Genomic DNA, 20,912 nt, shown 5'->3' on the forward strand with positions numbered 1-20,912 from the left:
TCAGTCCTTTGCCGTAATGTAGTACTGTCATAAATGTTTTGGCTTAAACCTACTTGCTGTTGCATCTATTTCTGTGAATAGATAGCCAGCAGTGAGGTGGTTTCATTACGTGACTTATGTATTTTATACCTCTCTGTTTTTATTGAGGTCACAACACACAAACACACAGTACATCTGTCCTAAGATTACAGCTCAAGGTTTCACAAACCGAACACCCCATAACCTTCACTGCATCAGGAAACAGTATGGGTGGCATCCCCGAGGCCCGTCTTTGGACCCTTTGGGTTTGTCCTTTTCTGTCCAACTCTGAGACGTATGTGTGTGTTTTTAATGTGTTGACACTTTGTTTTCCACAAAGATCCTAGGCCACGCTCACCCTCTGCAATGGCCCACACTCTGTGGAGTGTGCTTCTCTCTAAATCTGAATAAATCCACTTCTTACCTATCACCTTGTCCCTCACTGAATTCTTTCTGTGATGAGACATCGAGAACCTGAGCTTCATTAGGTCCTGAAACCAGAAACCTGCTGTATGAACTGTCAGAAGGCATCAGCTCAGAGAACTTAAAGAGCATGATCTTCCTTCTGAGGGAGCCAATTCCAAAAGTCCAGATGACCTCTAGAAGTTTCCTGGAATATCTGGAGAAACAAGCTAAAATACATGAAGATAATGTGACTTTACTGTAGGATCTCTGCCAAAAAATTGTGCTGAACCTTATGGAAGAGATAGATAAATATAAAAGAGAGAAAAGGAATTTAAAAACAGATGCCTCAGGTTGCTTTCATGCTACGTAAAAAAGCAGTGTTCCTTGTACCACAGGAAGAACTGTGACCATGGAAGATAGTTTTGATCCGCTCTTAGACTTGAAAGACCCTTTGGTCATTGCTTCCAGCCTCCCACCCATCATGGAAATCAGTGGCAGTTCATTCTAGTAATGAGCTGTTTTCTCTCACACACACACACACAGAAAGATCCGAACCATTCACATTTTTACCAGTAACGAGTGAGACCACCTCTTACTTCTCCATCTCCAAGTATATTTAGTTTGCATTTCCCTGACTAGTACAGAGTTTGAGTATTACATCATATTTGTTTGCTTTTTGGATTTGCTATTTTGTATGTTGCCTCTCCGTATCTTTTGCTCATTTTCCACTGAATTTTTCATTTTTGGTCAGTGTAATTTGTTGTATAATATAAATATTAACTCTTTGTCTTTTTTGTCCCATTACTTTTTCCAATGTATTATTTTCTTTCAGAAGTGGTGCTAATTGTCCTTCCCCTATTTATTAATTTATCCTCCTCTACTGAACTGAAATATGATTTTCACTATATATTAAATTCTCATAAGTCTTGGGGTCAGCTTCTGGATTTTCTACCCTGTTCTAGAGATCTTCTTGTCTACTCCTACTCAAATACCTTGTATATTTGATTACAGTGGCTTTATAGTATGTTCTGTTAATCTGGCAAAGCAAGTCTTCAATTTTTTTTTTTAAACTTAACTAATCAAACTGATCACATGGACCACAGCCTTGTCTAACTCAATAAAACTATGAGCCATGCTGTGTAGGGTCACCCAGAATAGGTGGAGAGTTCTGACAAATGTGGTCCACTGGAGAAGGGCCATCCAGCCATCTCATCTTCTGTCATGCCCTTCTCCTCTGCCCTCCATCTTTCCCAGCATCAGGGTCTTTTCAGCTCTTCACATCAGGTGGCCAAAGTATTGGAGCTGACTCCTTAGAAAAGACCCCAATGACGGGAAAGATTGAAGGCAGGAGGAGAAGGGAATGGCAGAGGATAAGATGGTTGGATGGCATCACTGACTTGATAGACATGAGTTTGAGCGAGCTCTGGGAGTTGGTGATGGACAGGGAAGCCTGACATGCTGCAGTCCATGGGGTCGCAAAGAGTCAGACACAACTGAGCGATTCAACTGAACTTCTGGGACTTCCCTGATGGTCCAGTGATTAAGTGTCTGCCTTCCAGTGCAGGGGACATGGGTTCAATCCCTGGTCAGAGAAGTAAGATCTCATATGCTGCACAGCATGGCCAACCCCCCCTCAAAAAACAAACAAACAAAGCAACTTACCTTTCTTCTCTGTTTTCAGACATTTAAATTTCCTATGCACTTTGAAGTGTTTTTTTTTTGTTTTTTTTTTTTTTCAATTAAAAGAGCCCTGTAGGGCCTCTGATGGGAATTGCATTAAATTTGTATTTGGGAGAATTAAATATTTTGTTCCTATCTCAATGCTGTGTTTTTCCACTTGTATAGACCATGCTTTATGCCATTTTATAAGATTTTAAGTTTTCATCATTGAGTGTCTTGTGCCTTTCTTATTAAATTAATTGTAAGTATAACTTTTCTCTATTGTAAATGAAAGATTTCCCCCATTTGCATTTCTTGGTTATTATTATTGTTATAGATACTTGAGTTATGTTGTCTGGGATTGAACCCAGTTCCATCACTTCCTGTCCAGCCCAAGCTTGTTAAACTCTAAATGAGAAGTTTATATATTTTACTGAATCTCTAATGTTCTGTTACAAAATTATTCCATCTAAGAATTTCTTCAAACTTTTAATACTTGCAAGCTTTCTGTAAAATACTTAACTTGGCTTTTCAAAATCAAGTATTCAAATGCTAATACCAAGTAATACTTTTTAGTAAACATTTCATGATTACATAGATCTGTCTCCAGTTAACTTGAAGATATTTTGCATAAATGTTTACTGCAATGGTAGTATGCATTTTGTTTGTAAATTTTATTACATTGTTTTAGTTAAGTAAATGATGAGTAAATGATTATAGAGGCTATTTTCAATGTTTAATTAATTATATGACTTAGATTTTAATGTTTCCTTACTCTTTCACGTTTCCTTTCTGTGTCTTTCAAAGCTGCAGATGTGGTAGACAAATCCAGTGTTAAATATTCAGTACTACTTGAAGATGGAAAGAATCAATCACTGGAAAAAAAGGTGAATCTTTGCAGATAACGAGTAATTCTAAACAGATAGCTTTCACTTTTTCAACAAATATTTATCAAGTGTCAACCATATGCTGGGCACTGTGGATACAGTGGTTAAAAGACAAAAGAAGTTCTCCTCCAGGAGCTCACAGTTTACTTGTATGAGGGGACGAGAAAGAGCAGCACAGTATCCCCTATGACTCGGTGGATCAGCATCACAACAGGAGTCAGGGCTGAGTGCTCTGGGGTTCGCAGGGGAGACGGCTAACGCAGTGCTTGTGCTGGCTCGTGCTGCTTTTCTCTGGTGCTGGGAGAGGAATCTGGGACACCTTTCTGAAGTGTGAACACTCCGAGTTGAGGCCTAGGAAATGGTCTGTCTCAATATCCTCACTTTTAGAGAGTGGGGAAGGACTTTGGGATAATTTTTTAGGTTAAGGGAAGAAGAGTTGGAGCTTTGGGGTAGTGAAAATAAAGAGAAGTTTGGAAAAGAAGGATATAAATTTTACAGTGGGGCTTCTCAGGTGGTTCAGTGGTAAAGAATCCACCTGCCAAGCAGGAGACACAGGTTTGATCCTTGGGTTGGCAAGATCCCCTGGAGAAAGAAATGGCAACCCACTCCAGTATTCTTGCCTGGGACACCCCACAGACTGGGGAGCCTGGTGGGCCACAGTTCACAGAGTCACAAAGAGTTTGACTAAAGAACAACAACAGCAGTTCACAGTGGGTGAGGGATGTGGTTGAGCTTGGAGGAGAGATGAGAAGAGGTCATGTTACCAAAGGCCTTAACTATGACTTAGTGGAGGCGGTGGCACAACAGTTTAGACTGTAGTGGTTGGTACTGCTCGGTCCCTAAGTCAAGTTCAACTCTTTGCCACCCCGTGGACTGCAGCAAGCCAGACTCCCGTTCCCCTCACTGTCTCCTGGAGTTTGCTCACATTCGTGTGCGCCGAGTCTGTGAATCGACGAATGAGTATTCCATGTCACAAGATTGAAACTGGAAGAATGTTGCTGCTGAGCTGTAATTTTTTTTAAAGTTGAGTAGGTAGAGCTGTGGTGACTGTATTTTCTCTATAAGTGGCCTTTGCTTGGAAACAGTGGTTCATCCTCAGTCTTGTACACGTGTGCAGCACATCCCCCTCCACAGCATCTCCTGTTGCACGAGGCCCAGCGCGGGGCTGAGGTGGGAGGCTTTCTCCACTGCTGCTGCTGCTGCTAAGTCTCTTCTCCACTAGCTCCTGTCCTTTCCAGCCCAGGGTGCAGCCAGGCACTCCTGCCTGGGTTGAGAAGAACCACTGCACAGGGAGACTCTCCACAGTTCATTAGGAAGTTGGATCACAGTTGATGTGAAGCCATGTCCCCGCTTTACCTTAGATGGGTTTTATCAGATTTTACTTTGGTTTATAGACTTGTCTTACAAGTCCATATTCTGTGAAATATTTTCCATTTTTCTATAGAATCTTAATTTGCTTACGTGCCAGCCGTCAGGAGTTTCCATCAAGTTCTGTCCTCAGTCCTCTGGTATCAGAGTCACAGATCAGCTGTCTGCTGACCAAAGCCAGAAGGGTATCAGCTCATTGGCTCCTTCAAGGTGTTCAGTTCCACAGTGTGACCAACAGGCTTCAGTTCTACAGAAAATGGAACGTAAAAGAAAACACCTCCCAAAGGAAAACAACAGAGAAAGCATGAATCTTACAGGAAACCACGTCTCATGTAATAATTCATCAGCAAAAACAAGTAAACTTGTGATATTGGAAGAAGATGCTGGTGAGGTTGAAACCTACCTCAATTCCAGGCACGCAAAGGCATTCAAAATGGATTTTTGTGACATTAGACATTTGGATGCTTTGGAGCAAAGCCAGCTGATGGAAATGCTCAAACAGGCAGCCACCGTGGTGGTAACTCTGATGTATAAGGACGGCTCCACCCAGCTGAGAGCTGACCAGGTTAGTAAAGGTGTTGGTTCGTGTTTGTTTCTGTTTTGTAGGCACTGTGAAACAAACCCGTTTTCTTAGTGTCGGATTCTGACGGGAGAGCTAGAAATAAGGTTGTAAGCCTCCCCTCCCCCAGTGGTGGGTGGCAGTGCGTAGTTCTCTCTAGGTGTGTAAGCAACTGCCCAGCGTTTTCCAGACTCCTTGTACCACTTACACCCCACCAGCAGCGCGTAGGGTCCACACCGTCCGCCGCCTTGTCAGTGCTTGTCTGTCTGTCCACAGTTTAGCCGTGTTCCTGTGTGTGAAGCGGTGCTTCGCTGTGTTTCATTCACGCACGTACGTACTCAGCTGCACCGAGTCTTAGTCGCGGCCCATGGGGTCTTTCTTTGTTGCGTCATTCGGGATCTCTTGTTGCGACGCATGGGCTCCGTAGTCGAGTGCAGGCTTCGTTGCTCTGCGGCGGCATGTGGGACCTTAGTTCCTGGACCAAGGACCGAACTGAGTCTCCTGCATTGCAAGACAGATTCTTAACCACTAGCCCACCAGGGAAGTCCCTCACTGTGGTTTTAAACTGCATTTCCCTAATGACTGGTGACATTAAGCAACTTCTCATATGCTGACTGTCCATTTGCATATCTTCTTTGGTGAAATGACAGTTCAGGTCTATTGCTCATTTTTTAAATTGGGTTATTTGTGTTTTATTTTGGACCCGTAAGATTTCTTTATATATTCTGATACAAGTCTCTTGTCAGATATATGATTTGTAATTCTCCAAATCTGTGGCTTGTTTTTAGCAATTTCTTGATGACTTTTTTGTGGTGTGTTTTTTTTTTAACTTTATTTATTATTTTTGGCTGTGTTGGCTCTTCATCACTGCACTAGGCTTTCTCCCGTCACAGTGATCAGGGGCTCCTCTTCTTTGAGGTCTGAGGGCTTCTTGTGGTGGTGGCTTTTCTTGTTGTGGAGCACAGACTCTAGACTCACGGGCTTTGGTAGCTGTGGCTCAAGGACTTAGTTGCTTCTCGGAATGTGGGATCTTCCTGGACCAGGGATCAAACCCGTGTCCCCTGCATTGGCCAGCAGATTCTTAACCACTGGACCCACAGGGAAGTCCCTTGATGGTGTTTTTAAAACACAAAAGGTTTTTTAATTTCATTAATTCCAGTTTATCAAGTATTTCTTATATTGCTTGTGCTTTTGTTGGTATATTTAAGAATGCTTTGCCTATCCCAGGTCATGAATGCTTTACCCTATTTTCTTCTAAGAATTTAATTTGAGCTCTTACATTTAAACCTGTGATCCAGTTTGAGTTAATTTTTGTGTGTGCTGTGAGATACGGGCATAAATCCACCCTCTTGCATGTTGATACCTAGTTTTCCCAGCACTATTTGCTGAATTTTGGGGGCACTTTAATAGAAACTCAATAGATTGCAAATGTTAGGGTTTACTTCTGGACATTCAGTTCTTTAAAAGTTGATCTATATGTCTATTTGTATGCCAGTCCAACACTGTCTTGATTGTTTTAGATTTATAATAAGTTTTGAAATTAGGAAGTGTTTCTTCTTACTTTATCTTTTTCAAGATTGTTTTGAGTATTCCGGGTCCTTTGCATTTCCATATGAATTTTAGGGTCAACTTGTCACTTTATTCAAACATCCAGGTGGAACTGTGATATCCACTGTTTTGAATCTGTGGGTTAATTCTGACAGTTTTGTTGCCAACCCAGGGCCTTGGACTCTTCCATCAGTAGATGCTGATAAGAGGCCAGACGAGCGTCTCAGGCTGTACTGGGCTTGTGCTGTAGTGCACGGGGGCAAGAACAAGAGACAGGTCCCCTGACTCACCCTCTGAGAGAAGCTGCCTGGGCCCTTCAACGTGGTAACAATGGGGCAGATCCTGTGGGTTGGGCAGGAGATGTTGCTTAGGGGGTCTGTCCACCCCCTTGCTGGGGCCATGTGCAGGGATCACACACACTACCCTGCTTTTGCTCCCAGCACCTCAGAAATGGCAGTTTGATTCTGGCCCGTTTGTATCCAATTGCTCGCAATTGTCCCAACTTGACCGCGCGCGCAGTTATTTTTAGTCGCTTATAATTTCTTCATGTCCTGTTGCTCGAGGAGACTTTGTCTAGGGGCAGCACTCTTTCCCCTCTGAGGGATTACACACCCTTCTTCTTAAGGGTTAAAGGGCCAAAGGTCTCTTCTCCTGGAGGTAGTTCCTGCTGAACTGGGGCCGCGACCCTACCCCTCTCGAGAGGTGTAGAAGTCCCTCACTGAGTGTTCCAAGGACCAGCAGGGACCTGGGTCACCCTCCCTGGGAATGGATTGAAGCCCTTGAGCCATCAGGAGCCTTACCTGAAGATGTTAGAGCCTGGAAGACACACACTTGACCTAAAGGTTAAACAGGGCCCAAAAGGAGAAGAATGACGATAGCCACTAAAGGGCTTAGAAAGGGGAGGAACCAAGTCACCAAGTTAGCTCTTGACCAGACAGTGGAGGCAGAGTTGCCCCTACCCAGACTGAGAAGCCACTCTGCTTGGGTGTATGTCTCCTGAGTATTAACCTGTCCCTGTCCTCTTACACTGATCCAGGTGCATCAGGAAGTATTGGTTACGCACAAACTGCCTTGGTTTGCTGGAAGGTAACCAGGAGCTCCGTGGTTATCAAGAATGACATGAGCCAAAGAAGAAACAGAGGTCTTAGGGTCTGTTAAGTCTTGCCCCATCTGTTCCATTACATAAGCAGGCTGCTTGGTGAGATTCCTGAAGTTACTTCCTGAGAGGCAGAGCACCCCCGTACAGGGCTGCTGGTCGCCCGGTCGGCTGAGCCCATTCCTAGTGCACTCTGGGTTCGGTGATGACCTGGGCGAGTCCCACTGCGAGTGAAAATTCCTCTCATTCCTGTGATTCGTGTTGTGCGTTCCCCTATGAAGTGGACATTACCAGTGCACTTGTAGGCTATAGTTGTGTTGGAAAAGGATGGGATCTGGCCATAACTCTGCAGCGTGTGGTGGTTTGGGTGTCTGCGGAGGAAAACAGAGGGGCTCAGATGAGAGTGCCTGTCTGGCGGCTGTTGCGAGTGGGCTCAGATGAGAGTGCCTGTCTGGCGGCTGTTGCGAGTGGGCTCAGATGAGAGTGCCTGTCTGGCGGCTGTTGCGAGTGGGCTCAGATGAGAGTGCCTGTCTGGCGGCTGTTGCGAGTGGGCTCAGATGAGAGTGCCTGTCTGGAGGCTGTTGTGAGTGGGCTCAGATGAGAGTGCCTGTCTGGCGGCTGTTGCGAGTGGGCAGCCCCTGGAGGACACCGCTGTTGCTAGCGCGCGTGCTTAGGGGTCGGGGGACCGTTATGTTGGGCATTTAGATGCTCGTGTGTCACCTTGCTGGCCTGGTCAGTGGCCGCAGTGACAGGCCAGACCCCCGTTTGGTCCGTAGCCCACAGGCGGGTTGAGTCGATGGACGGGTGGATGGCACGTTTCCGTCCCACCATCACATTCCCCTTCCGTGCTGTTTAGGGAGCTGGGGCTACACTTTGAAACAGGCCCCCGTGGGCAAGGTTGCACGTGCAGCTCCTTCCTGGGTGAGAGGCAGGGTGTCTGGTGCAATCCTGCCTGGGGGCGGGGGTCCTCCCTGGGGGCAGGGCAGGGTTCCTGAGGCATGAGAAGCAAGTGCCGTTTATGCAGTTTAATCCAGTGTACCCCACATCTCCCGTCCAGTTGTGTGGGGGAGTCAGGTTACAGCAGTGGAGCAGGTCGCCAGAAGGCAGAAGCAGACCAGGGCGTGGCAGTCGTCCCGACCCAGACTTGTTAATTCGTAGTGGAACTGACAGGTTCAGAGGGAGTGAGAGGGGCGGGGTGGCGGCCTGCTGGGGGTGTTGATGTGATGTCCAGCATTCTCCTCGGTGTTCCCCTCACGATATGGTTCTGGCGATATTGACAAGTGAGTTCTCCAGCCATTGTTCCTTAGTCACGGGGACTAGGTGGCAGATGGAATATCAGAAGCGTTCTTATGGTAGAGTATTTCCCTGACCCCTCCAAGACAGCAGAGCTGCCTCCCTGGCTGGGGTGGCTGAGCAAACTGGCAAAACGCAAGCAAGGATATGGCAAAAACATAGCCAGTGGGAGTCCGGCCCACCACGCCGCTCTCTACTTGTTTGTTGGTGGTGCTTGTCTTTGACCACGTGTCTCAGGTCCTCCACTGGCGTACAGGTGTGTTGCTCCTCCCTTGCGACCTGCGGGCTTTGGGGAGGTAAGAGCTTCGGTCTGGACAAATGTACCTGGCTAGGTACCCTTTGCAGTTTGACAGCAGCGGGGGCTAGCCTTACTCTGCTGGGACCCGTCCACTGCAGCACGGGTTAGTTTTGGGGGGATGCCTCCTTCTAGGTTGGGGTATTTTTTGTGTGTGTCAGTATCTTTTTAAAAACTATTTATTAAAAGGTTATTTATTTGGCTGTGCCGAGTCTTAGCTGCGGCCCACAGGACCTCTGGTCTTTGTTGCGGTGTGTGAGAGCTCCTAGCTGCAGCGTGTGGGTCTAGTTCCCTGACCGGGGACTGAACCTGGGCCCCCTGCACTGCAAGCACACAGCCCTGGTCACCAGGGTTCCTTTGTGGAGGGGCTGCCCCTTCTGCTGGGTTTTAGTGGGAGCTTCCAGTGTCTTGGCATAGTCCTGCAGTGCCTTCTGAACTTGGCCTAGACTAATAATGTATCGCAGGGACTGGCTCACTGCCTCATCTGGTAGAATGTCAGAAGTAAGAAAATGCCTTTCCTAGGTCATTTCACATGGGCTAAGCCTCAGATTACTCCTGGGGGCTACATGGACCCTGAGGAGTGCAGTAGGGAGCAGACTGGCCCAGGGTTCCCCCTTCAGAGCGTCATATAGGGGTTTGCTATAAAGTCACAATTTGGAGTCCAGTCGCAACAGAACCCAGCCATCCTGAGACAGCCTTGGAGTTCGCACTCTGTGGTTGGAGATGGTAATGCACTAATTGCTGTCTTTCAGTCCACACCCCGGGCTCGCGCTCCTGCTGAACCCGTGGTTGTGAAATCTGAGCCTTCATCGGGGAAATGTTGTCTCCTTTTTCTGCCAGAAGATTAGGACCTTAGCAGTATTCTGATCTGAGTCTTGCTTTATCTCACTGCTTACATATTTGTCTTCAATATATTGTGATGGAGTTCCATTTTTCAGACTTAGTTCCCTCAGTTCTTTTGCTAACTCGTTTCTTAAAAAATGGAGGCCATTCTGAAAACCCTGCAGAAGCACTGTTCAAGTATATTGAGTAGCCTCCAGGGGGTCAGGCCCCTCCGTTCAAAAGCAAAAGGGCATTGAGAGCCTGAATGTAGCGGATACAGAAGAATGCGTCTTTGGAGTCCAGAACAGAGAAATACTGAGCACTCCCGGGCACTTGGGTGAGGAGGGTGTGTGGGTTTGGTACTACTGGTTAAATAGGGATGGCTGTCTAGTCATGGCATCTGGTCCCATCACTTCATGGGAAATAGATGGGGAAACAGTAGAATCAGTGTCAGACTTTATTTTTTTGGGCTCCAAAATCACTGCAGATGGTGACTGCAGCCATGAAATTAAAAGACGCTTACTCCTTAGAAGAAAAGTTATGACCAACCTAGATACATATTGAAAGGCAGAGACATTACTTTGCCAACAAAGGTCCATCTAGTCAAGGCTATGGTCTTTCCTGTGGTCATGTATGGATGTGAGAGTCGGACTGTGAAGAAAGCTGAGTGCCAAAGAATTGATGCTTTTGAACTGTGGTGTTGGAGAATACTCTTGAGAGTCCCTTGGACTGCAAGGAGACCCAACCAGTCCATTCTGAAGGAGATCAGCCCTGGGATTTCTTTGGAAGGAATGATGCTAAAGCTGAAACTCCAGTACTTTGGCCACCTCATGTGAAGAGTTGACTCATTGGAAAAGACTCTGATGCTGGGAGGGATTGGGGGCAGGAGGAGAAGGGGACGACAGAGGATGAGATGGCTGGATGGCATCACTGACTCGATGGACATGAGTCTGAGTGAACTCTGGGAGTTGGTGATGGACAGGGAGGCCTGGTGTGCTGCGATTCATGGGGTCGCAAAGAGTCGGACACGACTGTGTGACTGAACTGAACTGACTGTCTAGTCCACTGCTCTTAAGTCTTTCACAAAGCAATGCTCCCTGTTAGGCCTCTGGACAGTGAGTATCAGAGTACTGCAAGGAGATTGGCAGGGCCTAATGAGTCTGTGTGTTAGGAATTTGGTGAGCAGCTGTTTTATCACCCTCAGGGGCTTAGGCTTCAAAGGATATTGTCTCTTCCTGGTATCTTTCCCTAGGATTTAATCTTACTTCTATCAGGGCTTACCCTTCCTGGCACTGAAGTGTCCCATACCACAGAGTTCTCCTGTTCCTTAATTTCCTGGGGAATATTTTGATGACCAGCAGGCAGGTCATGTGGGGCTACCAAGAGATGCATTCTGTTTGAATTCTCTATCTTCCTGGACTTCATTCTGTCCTAAAAATATACTAGTTCCTAGTTTATTTAGTGAGTCTCTTCCACGGAGTGGGGCAGGACATTTCTGCCTATACAAAAAGGAGTGAGTAACAATAGACCTGATTCTGACTCCAAGGGCAAGGGAAGACCTAAGCCACCTCACCTTTGGCCATCTGTCAGCTCCCATCACAGTACAGCCACAGCTGGAGCCCAGCCAGCTGGCCAAGTCAGAGCAGAGCAACCAGCTCCAGTGTCTGCCAGACGTTTAGTTCTCCTACATGCTGCATCCTGGATGACCCAAGGCTCCACTGGAGTAATGAGGATGGATCGAATAGGATCCTGAGACAGGCTGGCACCCAGTCCCCACCAGTAAGTGTATGTGAATCTCTAGAGCATCCAGGAGACTCCGAGTCACCGAGATCTGGGGCCAGCAGGGGTTGTCCTGTGGGCTTTCCACAGGAGGGCACCCAGGACATTCCCTTTTCCAGTGCCCCATTCCGGTGCTGGGGAAGGGCATGCACTGATTCCTGCCCAGGTGATTCCTGGGCTGCTGCTCTGGTCTCCACAGCTGTCTAGGGTCCTCTTGAGATGGTGGCGGATCGAGGCAGCTAGGAGCTGTGTTTCTTTATTAGTCTCCCGTCCTTGTTGGCTTCCTCTGCCATGTCCCAATTGTTATAGGCCTCCTCTGCCAAGGTTGACAGTAGGGTTCGGGGCCCAGCCTCAAGCTTTTGTAATTTCCTCCTGATATCCAGAGCACGCTGAGTGATAAAACACACGGCCAATAGCAACCTCCCTTCTGCAGACTCCAGGTCTGTGTTGGTGTACTTCCTGAACGCCTCTGTCACCCGGCTCAGGAAGATTGCTAAGCTTTTATCTTTTTCCTGTGTAACCTCTTGGACCTTATCATAATTTGCAGGCTTCACCATACACCTTTTCATTCCTTGTAATGAACAAGTAGTATAATGTCTTATCCTGGCCTGGCCTCCATGATCCTCACAATCTCAGTGGGAGCCCTGTTCTGGGGCTGTGTCACTGGTGGCCGCTAGGCTGTCTGTGTGTTCCCTGGCCTTTCTTAGTGTGCACTCCTTCTCGCCTGGGGTGCAAGAGTGGGCCAGAATAACTATGATTTCTGCCAGGTCAGGGAGAATGTTAACCCAGCATGGCAAATTCATCTCTAAACTCATCAGGGTTCTCTGAGAACGTGCCAAGCCTCTCCTTACAGATTCCTATGTCTCCCATCAGAAGGAGACATGCACTCTAGTAATTCTCCCTTCTGTCAGCTACTTCCTGGAGGGGGTAGAAGCCTTATGGTATGAAAGTGGGGCTAATTTTGAATCTGATCAGAGCCCCACTGGGGACAGCACTGGGGCTCTGGTTTCAGGGTCCCTGGGTCAAAGGGGTAAGGCAGAGGCCACGGGCTGAAGGTGGTACTGAAGGGGAAGAAGTGGGGACATGAGAAAGGACCCTCGTGCCAGTGACGAGTTGGCAGTTGAAAGATGGGATCTGTGAGAAAGTCTGTCTCTCAATCTTTTGGGGGCAAAACAGAAATAGAGGCTGAGCACACTGCAGGAATCCCTCCAACCATGGTCTGGATATAGTTTCACAAGGCCCTGCATGTGAGGGACCTCTCCCCTTTTTGGGCACTCCTTACAGTATTTTCGTTCAATTGTAAACTGGTGTTAAAGTTAAGGGGTCCATTCTGTGGCTTTTTCTTCTGATTAGCCAAGGCCTATTGCAACCAAGGCCTGTGTTGCAAAAGAAGATGATTTTTAAACCATCTAATTTCAACTGTCCCCAGTCTTTAAGAACGTAACCCAGAGAAGAATCTTTGGGGGGCATTTCCCATGTTTACATATAAATCTGATGGTTAATGCCTAGAGATCCTGAGGCTGGATGAAGTCCTCGAGACCTGGCATAACAAAACCAAAGGTGAGATGACAGAAGAGATCTCAGAACTCTTCTCCATGGTTGAAAACATAGAACAGAGAAATATTGAGAGGTTGTGTGAAGTTCACCCCAGCCGATGCCTTGGGGGTAGAGGTGTGGATGGATGATGTAAGGAGAAATAACTAGGAGAGCTGCTGTTCCAGCCCACCCCTCTGTGGGCATCTGTTGAGGCAGTTCCAGTCGGCCGTGCTCTTGCACAAGGGCCAGTGGAGGCAGGCACTCTGTCCACCACCCATCGGGCTGATTGTGCCAGTGGGTCTCGAACCCGCAACTGGGACCCTAACCCAGGATAAAGCAGCCGAGAAGTCTGCGACGGCCAGGCTTCCAGCCACTACGTCATGTGAGGCTTGAACCTCCATCACTCTCAGAAATCTCCTCTCAAGGAAACCCCACTGGACCAAGGTCTTCATGGTAGGAGGCCAGCCTCTCCCACCTCTTGTCACCTGTCAGGGCAAACCAGGGTCAGCCTGAGGGAGCATGGCCTCACTGGCTGAGAGGAGTTAGGCTGTATTTGCCTGATGTTCGCCTTCTCAGAAGGGTGTGACAGAGTGTGGGGGAGGACAGAGAAGGAAGAAGTAGAGAGTGGGAGATACCAGAAGAGGGAAAGGGGAGGGGAAGCTGCGTGAGTGAGCACAGTGAGGCCCCGGGCAATGAAGGCAGACTTGCCAAGCACTGTGGCCCTGAGCAGAGATTCAGGTGGCTGCTCGTCAGCTGCATCCAGCTCCGCCAAATGGACCATGATCCTCTCTCAGAGGGACAAGGAAAGAAGGAAGACCCGTGGGTCCCAGCAGAGTCGCCAAATCATGCTCCCAACCCGGGCCCTTGGACTCTTAACCAATAGAAATGATAAGAGGCCAGATGGGAATTTCAGGCAAGGCTTTGCTGGGGCTTGTGCTGCAGTACAAGAGAGCAAGAAAAAGACACAGGTTTCATTGCCTGCTCCCTAGAGGGCCTTCTTGGGCCCTTATGTGGAGCAACAGTGGGCGGTGGGTTTGTGGGCTGGGCACGAGGCATAGCTTCGGGGCCTGTCCACCCCCTTGGCGGTGCTGTGTATAGGATCGTGTGCAGTACCCTGCTTTTGCTCCCAGAACATCAGAAGTGGCCGTTTGTCTGTGGCATATCTGTATCCTGTTGCTCACAATTGTCCCCACTCGCCCATGCACGCAGGTATTTTAGTCACTTATAGCTGCAGTCCCAGCCTCTTTGGCACCAGGGGCCAGCTGCACAGACGACAGTTTCCATGACTGGGACAGGGCTATGGTTTCAGGATGACACAAGTGCATCACATTTATTGTGTGCGTTTATTTCTATTATTATTACATTGTGATATATAATGAGATAATTATACAGCTCAGCATGATGCAGAATGAGATCATCAGACATTAGATTTTCTTACGAACACACAGCCTAGACCCCTCAAACACTGTTCACAGTGCACTTCATGCCCCTCTGAGAGTCTCATGCCACTGCTGGTCTGGCAGGAGGTGGAGCTCAGGTGATGTGAGTAGTGGGGAGCAGCTGTAAATACATAAGAAGCTCGGCTCACCTGCCCGCTGCTCACCTACTGCCATGCGGCCCCGCTCCTAACAGGCCGTGGACCGGTACTGGCGGGTGGCACGGGGTTGGGGACCCCTGACATATAGTTTCTTTGTTTCCTGTTGCTCAGGGAGACATTTGTCCAGGCACCCAAGTCCCAGCCTAGCTTAGTTTTGCCATCTTGAAAGCAGTGTTGAATTTTCTGATTCATGAACGGGGGTGTCTTTCCATTTATTTAAAAGTTCAATTTCTTTTAGCAGTGTTTTGTAATTTTCAGTGTAGTATATAGATCTTGCTTTACCTCTCATTTTTGAAAGACATTTTTATGGGATAAAGAATTGTAAGTCAATAGTTTTTTTTCTTTCAATAGTTTAAAAATGTTATGCGACCGTCTCCTAACTTGCTTTGCTTCTCATAAGGAGTCTGCCGTCACCCTTATCTTTGTCTCTGTCTAGGCAATGTGTCCCCCTCCCCCTCCCCTTCCCTAGAAAACCTTCCCTTTTAAGGTTTTCTCTATATCACTGGTTTTAAACAGTTTGATTATGGTATGATTTGCTGTAGTTTTCTTGTACTTGGGGTTTATTGATCTTTTTGATTCTACAACTTAGCTTGAGAGAATTGACATTGAGTTTTATTGTCGTTAAGCATGGTATGTGTCTCTTTTTGTAGGTCTTCTCTGATTTCTTCAGTATTTTATAGTTTTTAGTGCACAGATCCTATACATGTTACATATATTGATTTCTAAGTATTTAATTTTGGGGACTAGTTATTATAAATGGTAATTACTTTTTTAAAATGTTTACTTTTACATGTTCATTGTTAGTGTATGGAAATATAACTGATTTTTGTGTTTTGACCTTGGATCCTGCAACCTTTCTTGGCTCACATATTCCTTCCAGGAGGTGTTTTGTTTTGTAGATTCTTTTGGGTTTTCTACACAAATATTTATGTTATCTGTAAATAGTGATGGTACAGCTCTTCCTTTCTAATTTATATGACTTTTATTTCTTTTTCCTGCTGTATTGCATTAGCTAAGACTTCCATTATGATGTTGAATAGGGAGGACACCAGATTTAGAGAATGAGATGGTTTGGGTTTTGTCCTTAGTTGTCATTAAAGGAGGTGTTCACTTACTAATTTTAATTTTAAGCATTTTCTTTCTGCTTAATTATAAAACATGACTGATCTTTCTTGAACAAATGCATCATTTATGCTTGATCTTGTAACTTTATTTTATTGTGTATTCACAGGCTCTGGTTTCCTCTGTTAAAGGCATTGTGATGTTACTGAGGAGCCATCCAGAGGAAGGCAGCGGTCCTCTGGCTGCCTCAGCCTCTGACAGTGTTCCGGAGGGCATGCCCAGTGATCAGTGTATCTACATAAAAACTGAGCACTCCTCTCTCTGGGGCCAAGAGCAAGAGGCACAGCATCAATTTGCCAAGTAAGAAGTCTTCACTAATCACCTTAAATCCGATTCACCTGCTTTACCCTAATTGAGAGTTTCCCAAGCTCCAATTTCAGTTATTTAAAGTTTCAGAAATTTTGTAGTGCACATGAAAGTGAAATGAATCTCAATGACAGAAACCTCTATAAACACTGGGCCTCTCTCCCTCAAAGAGCTCTGAAATGGTGGGACCATCCACAGGAGCCTGCTCCGGGATTTGAGTCAACATTGCAATGAGAGGTCGGCAAGAAGAGCGTCATGTTAAGGAGCAAAAACCCTCCATCACTGCTGGAGCCCTGGCTGACCTCCTCAAGATACTTGCTCACTCACTCACGGCATTGGAAAGCGATCTCTGCCTTCAAGCAGTAGATAGTCCTCAATGCTACCAACCTATTACTAATTTCAAAGTTTCACTTTGTGAAAATAGACAAGAAACGTCTCACTTGTATCTGCCTTCTTAGAGTCTCAGAATTTCAGAACAGGCAGGGATGCTCTGCTGCCCCTTCTCAACCGTGAAAAGCCCCCTCGTGGGCTGGAGTCTGTGCCCCTCATCACTGTTTCTTTCTCATATTGTCAGCCTGACTCACTTCTGCTCTCTGAGTCCAGGTCAGCTAGGTGCCCCAAGAGAGCTCCTTGAAGCCACTGCCCTGAAGAGGCATCCAAGGAGGCTCCGGGTGAGAAGGTGGGGGCCTGGTCCCGCCATCCCTGCCTGACTTGGGCTCACCGGGCTCGGGGTGAGTTTTAGGTCGTTGTGTGGGGTCCACCTGCCGATAGTGATGCTCTAGGCCCGGAGCGCCTGAGGTGCTGGTCCAGCCCGTATTCCTCGCACCAAGCCCCCACAGGCATGTCCTCTGCAGGGGCCAGTCCTGCACAGGGCACATGTCAGTAAAAACTGCTGGGGAATCTGAGGAACGGAACTTATCACTCACAAGTCCCGGAGGGTACACGGCATGCCCAGGGCCGCACAGAGGGGTTATAGGGAAAGAAAGAGAAAGGGCATGCATAGACCTGGGGCTCTGCCTTTTTAGGGTTTGAAGGTGGGGTGTCTAGGGTTTCGAGGAGTCACTCTTTATTGGCTAATTTAAAGCATCAGAGCAGGAAGTAGGGCACAGGAAGGTTGAGAAGCCGTGCCACTCATGAAGTCAGTTATCTGCTTACCCAGGGCTTTCTGGAAAGACCTGGCGGCTCAGCTGGGAAGGACTCTGCCTGCAGCGCAGGAGACCTGGGTCCCATCCCTGGATCAGGAAGATCCCCTGGAGAAGGCAATGGCAAACACGCCAGTATTCTTGCCTGGACAGTCTCATGGACAGAGGAGCCTGGCGGGCTACAGTCCATGGGGTTACAGCGTCAGACACGGCTGGGCGACTGACGCTCACCCACTCGCTCTGGAAGAGGGAGCTTGCCCTGGCTCCTTCTCTGGTGGTTTTGCCCAGCTGAGTGGCACAGCTGGCAACATGTCTATTCAGGATGGGCATCTTTTGAAACGGACGCCTCGGCAATAAAAGCTTAATGTCAGGCATGTACGCCACAGTGAAAATCAGACATCTGACAACACAGCACTCTGCTCCCAAGAACCCATAACCTTCTTTTTACATAACTTTCTTTTGAAAGAACAATCGGGCAGTCTATTTCTATGGAAGACCTCTGTGAGAGCAGGGCCCTAATGTTTAGACTTCCTTTTCTGAATTCTGGATTTTGTATCCTGTTACACATTCTCCACTTGAACATCTGGTGGTCACTTAAGCTCCGATCCTCCCTCTGCTTTTTGTTTTGCAGATGTGGCAAAATTGATGCAGAAAACACACTGTGTTTTAGCCACCTTGTCTCAGAAGATACTCTTTTTGCTGTCTGTCCTGTCTTAAGCTACAAATCGCAGCTAGGTTGTGCCTTTTAGTGGGAGAGATCATAGCTGTTAGGTGGCCTCATTGAGAACTTCCGAGTTTCCAGCTACAAGAGTGCCAAAGTGGGAGGGAACTCCAGGAGTCCCAGCTTCTCCCCCCTCACACCCCCTCCAGGCCCAGCAGAGCCAAGGCCCGACGCTCTGCTGTCCGCAGTGGCCCTCTTCAAGGGAAGTCTAAGGGAAAGGACACCAGAAAGCGCAAGAAGCCTAAAAATGCCTGCTTGCAGAGTAAGCAGAGCTCACTGGACTCCAGCTTTCCTTCTTCCTCAGCCTCATCCAAAGACCCTCGTTGATGTATTAATAAGCAGTTACCATCAGTTCAGTTCAGTCACTCAGTCATATCCGACTCTTTGCGACCCCATGAATCGCCACACGCCAGGCCTCCCTGTCCATCACCAACTCCCAGAGTTCACCCAAACTCACATCCATCGAGTCGGTGATGCCATCCAGCCATCTCATCCTCTGTTGTCCCCTTCTCCTCCTGCCCCCAATCCCTCCCAGCATCAGAGTCTTTTCCAATGAGTCAAATCTTTGCATGAGGTGGCCAAAGTATTGGAGTTTCAGCTTCAGCATCATTCCTTCCAATGAATACCCAGGACTTATCTCCTTTAGAATGGACTGGTTGGATCTCCTTGCAGTCCAAGGGACTCTCAAGAGTCCTCCAACACCACCTTGGGCCCTGGCAGCAGCAAGATTGGGTCTCAGACCACGGCGTTGCCACTTCTCAGTTGTGGAAAGCTGGGAAAATTGTCTCACCCTTCCAGGCCTCGGTTTCCTTATCTCTAAAATGGACCTCTGCTCTCTCGTGCTCAGTCGTGTCTGACTCTTTGCGACGCTGTGGGCTGTAGCCCTCCCCGCTTCTCTGTTCATGGTGGAATTTTCCAGGCAAGAATACCAGAGCAGATAGTCATTCCTACACCAAAATGGATCTAGTGCCTGCCTAATGGGATTATGATGAGGTTTCAGTGCAGCAATCCCTGTGAGTGTTTAGTGAGGTATTCACACATGGTAAGTACTTGATAAATGTCAGCTATCATGAATCCCATAATCAAGGAGCTCATGATTCAATGGGGGCAAGGTAAATTACGGTATCACAAACGTGGTCCTGGCTGCAGCAGGTATGTGGCCAGGAGTACTGGAGCAGGGGGGCCTGGAGTGTGAGAGGGCTTGGCGGAGTCTGGTGATGGAGGAAGGAGATTCCAGTGCGGGCAGAGCGCAGGCTGGTCGGGGAGGGTGGTGTGCTGGGAGCACAGGCTGGGAGATTCCAGTGCAGGCAGAGCGCAGGCTGGTGGGGGTGTGCTGGGAGCACAGGCTGGGACTGGCGGGGAGGGGTCCAGGGTGCGTCAGCTCCGCTCAGGGGCTGGGGGCTTAGTCTGCAGGTCGTTGTGCCACATCCAGGAATTGGATCTGAAGAGCTGTGTGAACTTGACTTCATGACTAATCTCTTTGTGTCTTGGCTTCATCATCCGTAAAATACAGATAATAAGTAACACCTACCTCTGTCAACCAAAAAATAACACAAGAGGCTGCAAATAAGTTTGTTTGGGGTCTTAAGAATTGCAATTCAAGAGACAAAGATTCAGGTAACCCCTAAAGAGTGTTCTGGGGAAGAGAGTCAGGGGTTTATGAAAACAAAAAGCCATAAAGTTGTTAAAAGTTGCCTGGCGAGGACTCTGCTGGTAGCCCAGTGGTTAGGAGTCTGTCTGCCTGTGCAGGGACACCAGTTCGAGCCATGGTCCAGGAAGATGCCACATGCCTCGGAGCAGCTAAGCCCGTGTGCCCCAACTACTGAACCCTAGCTCTAGAGCCCACACGTCGCAGCTGCTGTGGCCCACACGCCCAGTCCGTGCTCTGCAGCAAGAGAAGCCGCCGCCGTGAGGAGCCGGTGCATCACAGCTGAGACCCAGCAAAACCAAAAACAAATAATTTTTTTAAAGTTGGCTGGCAAGAACTGTGACAGCCTCTAATACAACCCAGAAGACGTTTGTCCTTAAGGAATCACAAATTGTTTCAGGGTAGAGGTCCGAAAGATAGATAGGGGGTCTCGGGTTCTGGCAGACATTCTGGATGTTGTCACCAGGTCGAAAGGTCAGATTCCATCCAGGCTGCGTCGCCCCTGAGTCCCACTTTCTCAGGGGCCTCCTGGCTCCGTTCTGGGGACTGAGCAAGACCATCCCATTTTGATATTCCCTGCACACCTCCTAGGATTTGAGTTAATCTGTGGAAAGCTTGCAGAAGAACGTCTGCCCGTAATACTTCACGCGTGACAGCTGTTAGTGGAGTGTCTTTGGAATTTTTCCAAGATGAGAAGTTTCAAATCGGTCTGTTAATCAGTGAATGTCTCTTCATCTTCTAGGAATGTGCTGCTTGAAGTGCTGAGACGTAAACGCCCCGTTATTTGTTTTAACGCAAAGGATTTTGTGAGAACAGCGCTGCAGTTGTTCGGTGATGATGGCAGTTGGAAGTGTGGTACGTTTCAGATTTATCATCTCCCACCGATGTAACTGTCCCACAGCGATTCCTCCTGGGGATGGGAGCGCGGCGAGGGCTGCCGTGTTGCACAACTCGGGGGCTGGGGGAGTCACAGCTGCTCGGCACTACCCACGCAGCCAGCCACATGCCCTGAGCGCAGAGGCACTTTCCCTCTGTGTTTTACATTATTAGAGTTTTTTCAAGTATGTATTACTTTTGTGTTTAAAATAGGGAAGAAGTAACATGCGGCTTG

At 47.8% G+C, this 20,912-nt stretch overlaps 1 protein-coding gene across 1 annotated transcript in view; it reads left to right on the forward strand.

Annotated features, from left to right (window-relative positions):
• The window catches only part of POLN (DNA polymerase nu), a 155,891-nt gene that overhangs the window by 23,403 nt on the left and 111,576 nt on the right, over positions 1-20,912 (forward strand). Inside the window, exons 3-6 of the mRNA XM_055587429.1 lie at positions 2,896-2,969; positions 4,414-4,902; positions 16,094-16,284; positions 20,544-20,656. Coding sequence (XP_055443404.1) covers positions 2,896-2,969; positions 4,414-4,902; positions 16,094-16,284; positions 20,544-20,656 — 867 coding nt within the window. The remainder of the gene's footprint in view (positions 1-2,895; positions 2,970-4,413; positions 4,903-16,093; positions 16,285-20,543; positions 20,657-20,912) is intronic.

This window comes from Bubalus kerabau, chromosome 7, assembly GCF_029407905.1.
Source record: "Bubalus kerabau isolate K-KA32 ecotype Philippines breed swamp buffalo chromosome 7, PCC_UOA_SB_1v2, whole genome shotgun sequence".
Classification (NCBI taxonomy): Eukaryota; Metazoa; Chordata; class Mammalia; order Artiodactyla; family Bovidae; genus Bubalus; species Bubalus kerabau.